General features: G+C 43.8%; 1 protein-coding gene across 1 annotated transcript; it reads left to right on the plus strand.

The window, feature by feature from the left end:
- On the plus strand, window positions 1-7,274 carry LOC123986482 (mucin-5AC-like; the record flags this gene model as incomplete). Its single annotated transcript, XM_046074759.1, is given in 2 exon segments — window positions 1-3,403; window positions 5,199-7,274. Coding segments are annotated over 2 exon segments (4,009 nt in total), but the record flags the coding sequence as incomplete, so codon positions are not given.
- Between the last annotated feature and the right edge of the window lie 366 nt (window positions 7,275-7,640).

The following is a 7,640-nucleotide window of genomic DNA, read 5'->3' on the forward strand; positions in this document are numbered from 1 at the left end:
GATGTGTTTGCTTTGTAATGTCCTGGTGTACTTTAAAGTTGTTTTTTGCTGTGTTTTCTTTAGTTTCACTTGGATGTCATCGCGGCTGGAGAGAAATCTCATCACTGTGGTTACAGGCCAGGCAGTGGAGGCCTTCGACAGGCTGTTTCGTTTCCTCTATGCGACCTCCAATTTGGTGGATGTCCGGCAGGTCGCCACGGAGCCTGAACCGGAAGTGGAGCCCCCCCCACAGCCAGCCGCAGTGACCCCTCCTTCTGCTGCTCTTGCTAGGAAACTATACAACCCCAAGTATGCCCTGGTTACTTTAGGCAACCCCAGTCCCACCCCTCCCGCTGGCCAAAACAGCACCAAAGAGACTCAAAATCCAGAGGTCCCAGAAACCAAGAAAAGGGGACGGAGGAGAGCTAGTAAGGAAGCAATAAAGGAGGCTCCCCCCATCCACCCTGGACTCACCAACCTTGAGAAAGCATGTTTGATGTCATATCTGCCCATCTGGCCAGAGCCTGACCCCCCCAGTGATGTAATTGGGTTCATTAACATTCGTGATTCCAGCAAACCAACTCAGTTCCACCTACAGAGATCTGAGATGTTTGAAACCAGCCAAGCGATCAGGTTTAGCAGTCCATTCAGTATGCCTAAGGAAACCCTGCCAGAGGTCGCCAAGCCCAGGAAGCCTACTGACAAACATGAGGAAATGAATAAACTCCAACCAGCACAAGACAACACCAAGGCTGAGGAGGTGGTGGTAGACAGAGCTCAGCCATCGCAACTCAATGCAGGGCCTGGTGACATTGAAAGTAAAGCAGAGGCAGGTGAACACAAATCACCTGCATCTGGGCCTAAGTGTGAATCTGACACTACTAAGACTCTCAACACTGAGAATAAACTGCATTCCAACACACCCACCAACCAAGAAGCAGGCCACAACACCACGCCTCACCTCAATGCACACGCACCTCCCCAATCCAGCAGCAAAGCATCCAGTCCTAACGCTGGGAGGCCGTCACACACCACGCAAACTGTCACCACACATCCTCAGCCCGACTCCCTCCCTGGACTGAACACCAAAAAAGAAGCAGAAACTAGTTTAAGATTACAGAGTGCTGTTGTGCAAACCACACGCAAGCTGAAGCCAGACAGTACACAACCTGCACTACCGCGTGGTCCCACTAACTGGAACTCAAACACAGAACAACGCGCACAAACAAAGACGATGTTGCCACATTCAGATTCACACGCAGAGGCTGTTCACGTGCAGCCACAAAACTCCTCTGAAATGACTCTTAACACCCAGAATCCCACCGTCAACCACTACGTGTCCTCCTCCTCTACCTCTGCCATGTGCCCTCAGTTTGTCAGCTCTACCTCTCTTTCTGAAAATAACCATGGCTCCATTACTACAAGCACAGCTACCAGTGCCTGTGCTCCTTCCTCCATCAGCTCTCCTCCTTCCCTTCCTCATCTTACCTCTTCTTCTACAACTCTTAATCCTCCCCTCCCTTCCGCCTCAGCATCCCCATCTTTGACCTCAACTCCCCCAATCCCTAAACCTCGTACCATACAGCTGGTCATCAAAGACGGCGTCATCAGCAATGACCAGATGCTGCCGGAGTTCAGTGTTGTCCGGAGGCCTGCGACCAGCACAGGGGCGCTAGGGGTCCACCATGAGTCTGCTGTAGCAAACCTGGTGCAGACATTGCCTGAAAAAGAGCTTGAGACTGTACCCGAACTGCAGAACAACAGTGACAGGTCAACAGGAGCACAAAAAGATGCAGAGAACACAGGAAATATTGGAGAAGCTCCACAACAAAAACAGAGTGGGACTTCCCACGAGACCAAGAATGAGAAAGCAGTTGGACTACATGGTGACAGAGCAGGAATGCAAGTGGTTGCTGGAACCAACCTAGAAGCCCAGTCCGATGTTTTTATTTCTGATGCACCAAAGGCAGAGAGTGTCAATATTCAAGAAATAATTCCAGAAGATGTTGAGCCCAAGACTTTGAAGTCAATAGACTGCAAATCAACCCCACAGACAGACTGTGCCACCACAGTACAGACGGGGACCAAGGCCCCGGGTAGAGCTGTAACAGGCTATGAGTTGGCTGAAGTGCCAAATGAAAACGGTAAGAGTGTGACACAATGCAAAATATATCAAGCAAGAGCCCTTGAACTTCAGAGAATATCATATAGTGAATTGACTCCACATGATATAGGTATATTAGAGACTGTGGACTCTTCAAAAGCTCCATCACACACTCCTGTTTCTGCCACACGCAACCCATTCATATCAAAAAACAGTGCTGGTGAGAGCACACACACATCTGCTGCAAACACACACGGCCAGCAAGCTAATCCAAGTCTCACACCAGCACACTGCACAGACAGTATGCCAAATACTGCAAAACGTAACACACACAACGCCTTTCAAGAACAAATTCCTAAAGCACGGGGAAGCATGCACAAACCTGAAAAAACCCTGCACTTACATCTCTCCGACACACAATTGCCCGACTTGTTTCCACCCACGCCCGATGGAGATTCGCGACCGATCCCAGCTCTCATACGCACTCCAACTCCAGACGGATTTTTTCCACGCACGCCCACCCCAGACTCACGAATCCACACTCCAGATCCACGGTCATATACTCCAGACTTTCAAACGCCTACAGCTGACGTTAGCGAAGGGTATGTCTCTCCTCTCTCCACCACTTCAGAGGAGTATTATGAATGTAGCGACTCTCCTACCCACGAGTCTGTTTTTGATCAAGTGGCTTATCCCAACCACGGGACGATAGAAGATCAATTTAGCTTCACACACACAAATACTCCCAATGCTACAACAACAACTAGTCCTGCATACAATAACCATAGCACACAAGTTGCTAAATTAGGCACTGCAGACAAGAATACCTCTTGCAGTGAAGCACAGAGTTTGTCTGGGCCTTCTAGAGTCTCCTCTTCATCTTCTTTAGTTGAGAATAAAGTGAAAATTGGAGAGGAGGAAGAAACTGCAAATGAAAGAAATGGGGGGAATTTTGATGATGGCACAGAGAGGCGAGGCAGCGAGGAAACTAAGAGAGCAGCAAATCACGTTAAACAAGGAAAAGATTCGACAGGGGAAGTAGAAAAAAACAAGGAGAGCCAACCTCAAGCCCCCAAGAGAAAGAGGGCGCTAAACCAATCAGCAGTAGAGAAGCCAGTCGACGGAGTGACTCCAGGAGAATTAACCAGTGAAGGAGCAGAGCCAAAGCGATTGACCACAGTTGACCGTAATCCAAAAAATCTTTCTGTGGAGGGTGAGACACCAGACAAAGAGAAGACAGTGGACCGGGTGGCATTAGGACCCAGCGGCTTGGAGAGGAAAGACAGGCCCCTGTCAACTAGAGAGACAGAGGGACAGAAGGTATGAACAGTAAGGCAACAGAAGGTTTCATCTTATTTTCATAATAATTCCCGTCATCAAACAAAAATAACAATGCACCACCATTCAGGTTAATCTAACCAAGGTCATTTGTACTTTTTTAATTTTCTAATCATTTTGCAGTATTCTGTTCAGCGTACACCAGTGACATAAAGGGTAAGAACAGTTTATCTGTTTTTTGAGGGGACATGCTGTACATCTTTAAATGGCAATTATTGTTTTTTTAAACCTGGGCCTTATTTTCACATATTTTGGAGTCGAATTAACTTGTAGGTACAAAAAGTTTTGGAATCCGTGGAGTAGATGACGTCAGCCGTCAGCGGGCAAATCTGTCAAAATTACGTCCAAAAAAAGTGCTTCTATTTGCCACTGAAAGGCTCTGACCGTTATTCCAGGTGTCTGACAACATCACGGAAATGATCCGAGTAATACCCGCTGACGCGCCTTGTTTTTTGTGCTCAGAGACAGTTCTCACCATCTACTGCACGGATCTCGTTGAAAATGTTTTGAACCCACTAGTCATTTCGACTGAAAATTGAGCCCAGGTGTAAAAATACCGAAATTACCCTTTCACTATATTTCATTAACTATAGTCAAGTGGTGAAAGTAGTTTAACTGGGTTAGATGAAGAGAAAGTATTTTATCCCTCCTATTGGTGTTTCTTTGGTTAACCTTTATAGTTAGTGAGTCTCATCACGAAAGCGAGCTTGGATCTGTGTGTCTGACTATCTGTAAAATGGTGATTTATCGTTTTTGTAACATGTTAATAAGTTCTTTTTACAGGTGCTGGTAGATGAATATTGTTACAGCTGTTTTCCCATGTTTCCAGTCTTTGTGCTAAGCTAAAGTGACTGCCTGCTATCTGCGGTAGCTTCATATTAATTTCATTTCATTTCATACAGGCATGAGAGTGTTATCAATCTTCTCATCTAACTATAAATCATCAAATTGTCCTGGTCGGAGGTGAGACCTGGTGCAAAATTTCAGCTTAAGTCTGACGTGTCAGTGAGGTGTAACCACCATTAGCTCTGATCTGTTGATGCTCAGTCAGTTCCAAAGCCTGCTCGAACAGTCAAATTTAATAAAGTCAGTGTGTGCGTGTGCCTTTTTTAAATGCAATTTAGTGTCAAATGTTTGTGCATCTATCTTTTTATTGTGCGGTGTGCTATGCAAGTTTACCACTTCTGTTCTCGTGTCAGTGTGTGTATATCTAGGTCTCTCAAGTATGCATCACCAGAGCGTCACTAAGTTGAAACACACAACACTTTTTCATTATTGAACAAGGAAGACTGTGTGTGAATTAAAGTGACACACTTGTAATGAAGCGCTGTGCATGTTCACACTGAGTCAATATTAATGAACTGTAAAAGATTGATAGTGTAACATTTATTTGCATAGTTTAACTGACTCACCTGAGTCTGCGATTTTTCATCTAACAAAAGTCTATTGAAGCCAGTATAGTGTTGTTGGCATGTTTAAACTCAGTATGGTAATGTTAACAAAAGTGAAAACAAAGCCAATCTCACATTTGCACCCAAGTACCTCTCTTTTCCGTTTGCAACAAAGCTTTCATGTACTCGGGACTACATTTGTGAGTGTTAACATTTACACTCTATAGTTGATCAGTTGCCAGCATACTAATACTAACAGAAAACAATATGAGAAATTTGTGTTAATATATAATAATAATAAACCCTAATCAAATGTATTGATGCCTCATTATAATTACATTATACAGTCCTTCTGATCTCCATTTCCTGCTCTTTCTTTCGCCTAGCTTTTGAATACTCCTCCCAGACCTCCCCGAGGACAGCAGCAAGGCAGTAGAGCGACATCCCCTTCCCGACCATCCAGATCCCCTCGGCCCCTCTCAGGCCACCAGCTTTTGGGGTCTCGTCCCTGGGCAGGCCGTCAGCTGAACCAGGCAGAGAGCAAGGTTCTCCACTCTAGTTTCCAGGTCTTAGATAACACATCATCTCCTTGCAGACCGCCATCCAGACCACCTCCTCCAGTGGCAGTGGGCGCTGTCGGGTGTGCAGCTGGCCGGAAGAAGGCCGAAATTTCCCACAGCCAGCAGAGCCTCCTCTCTCGTCAGCCTCTAACAGCGCAGGGCAGGGCGAGAGCTGGACAGTCACTCAATCCTTTCTCAAAACCCCAGTCCTCTGTTTTTCACACACACTCTAACATGCAACCTCATTCCCAGAACCAGACGGTGTCAGCGAGGGAGGCACACTGCCAGGAAGAAGGAAGGGCTCCATTTAGCTTCACTTTTAGCAGGCTGTACAGCCTCAAGGGCCTGAAGGACAAGATGAGCAAGCTGCCAGCACAGAGCAAGAGAGGCAGCACCAGCTCTCCGGTACAGGGACGTAAGAGCATGAGCTAGTCTGCTTACTCTTACTGTAATTACTGTAACATGTCAAGCCAAATTATATATATGTCTTTGAAAAAAAAAAATACAAATTTACAGCATCTGTCCTGTTTATACAACAGCTCCTTTCTCACCCCAGGGTTACTTTTTACTAATGGCTTTAATGGATATTTGGACTTTGAACTTGTGGTGTTGACCTGCTCCTATCTTGTCTGATTGGAGACGCACTTCCACATAGCAGTTTTCAGTTTGAAACCACTTCTATGCACTATGCATTTGCTCATTGCTGGACCAGACCAAATGTGATTGGATAAGGGTTTATTTCTTTTGGCCTCTCATTTCTAGAGATTCTTATTCATCTCAAACATTTGAAAGTCTATTCATGTTGAAAATCCAGCTGCCTGTCTGGCTGAACTCTGAGTTTTGTCCCATAGGAGGTCATGGCTGCCATGCTAAATTAATTGTTTGAATTAATGGAGTTTGTTTTGTCCCACATTTTCATGTGAGAATGTGGATGTTATGTGTTTAAATTATTCATATGACCAAACAAATTAAAATTCCAGAACATAAGTAAAGCATATATAAACCCAGAAGTTTTCCTTTTATATCTGGTCTTAAATAAGCTAGAGCCTACATTTACTGTGGATTATTTTATTCAGAACGATTTCAAGGGAGATGTGGGAGATCAGATCTTTGACAGTAATCTGGCATCTCAGGGTGGTGCTGTGTGAATAAGAATTCAGGATAGTAAATCTACAATTCTAATATAATATATATATATATATAATACACTGAATGAGTGAGCGTGATTTGTAAAAATGCAGGTTTAAAATAGGTACTATCACATAAAAGCCGTGAACCTTTTTTTTTTTTTTAACATGAAAATGCACACATATACTGTATTTACAGATGTACTGTATTTTGTGTGACACGGATCAATGCTGAAAACTGCTGGAAGCTACAGACTCACTCTTCCAACATGGTGTTACAGGGATTTGTTGTTCACTACCACCACTTTACATTCTGGGAGTCAAAAAATGAGTAAATGTTAAAATGGTTAACCTAATGACAGGTAAATAAAATGAAAAACTGTTTGTATTTTGTTTATATGAGTTGTGTGGACTGTTTGTCCGATATTTGTATTATAACAAGCCTAGGTTTTCCTCGTCTGTGCATCACAAAGTGCTCATGATACAGTTGTGATTGTTAAAACTGTTGATGTAGAATTTTATCTTATTGTTTTAGATGTCTCAAAAATAGATTTTGGTTATTTTGTTTTCTTCAATTGTGTGCTGTACACCGAAAGATTAAAGCCGTTTGGTTATTGCCTTATTCTTTGTTTACACTGAATCCTATTTACATTCAAGATGCTGTTTTGCCTTGAAGAAAAAGTCACAGCGACTGTGCCCAAACACGGCCTGAGTTATCTGTAGAGACGAGCACAATAAACACCACACAGAATAAAGTTGTTGCTCTGAAGACAGATACAGATGTCCTGCAGATTATTATTAAAGTGCACGAGATGATGCCCTTGACTTGGTGCAGGACAAATAAACTTGTCGATGACATCAGGGACATGGCTGAATACATAATTTGTAAGTTGTTAAACAAAGCTGCAAATTAGAAAAGCTCCAGTCTGACAGTGGATTTGTGCACTTGCTGAATGTTTGTTTGCGTCTTTCTGCTAACCAGCTTTATTTGACTGCAGTCAATCCCCATATCAGTGTTTGGCTCTGTGAGTGTGTTCATGATGTTTTGGGTAGGATTTCCCAGTCTGTTCTTAAGCAAGGTATTTAGATGAAAACACATTTTATGCCAGTGCAAACTAGGACTGAATTCAAGTCTTCATTT

Source organism: Micropterus dolomieu, linkage group LG02 (genome assembly GCF_021292245.1).
Source record: "Micropterus dolomieu isolate WLL.071019.BEF.003 ecotype Adirondacks linkage group LG02, ASM2129224v1, whole genome shotgun sequence".
NCBI classification, from domain to species: domain Eukaryota; kingdom Metazoa; phylum Chordata; class Actinopteri; order Centrarchiformes; family Centrarchidae; genus Micropterus; species Micropterus dolomieu.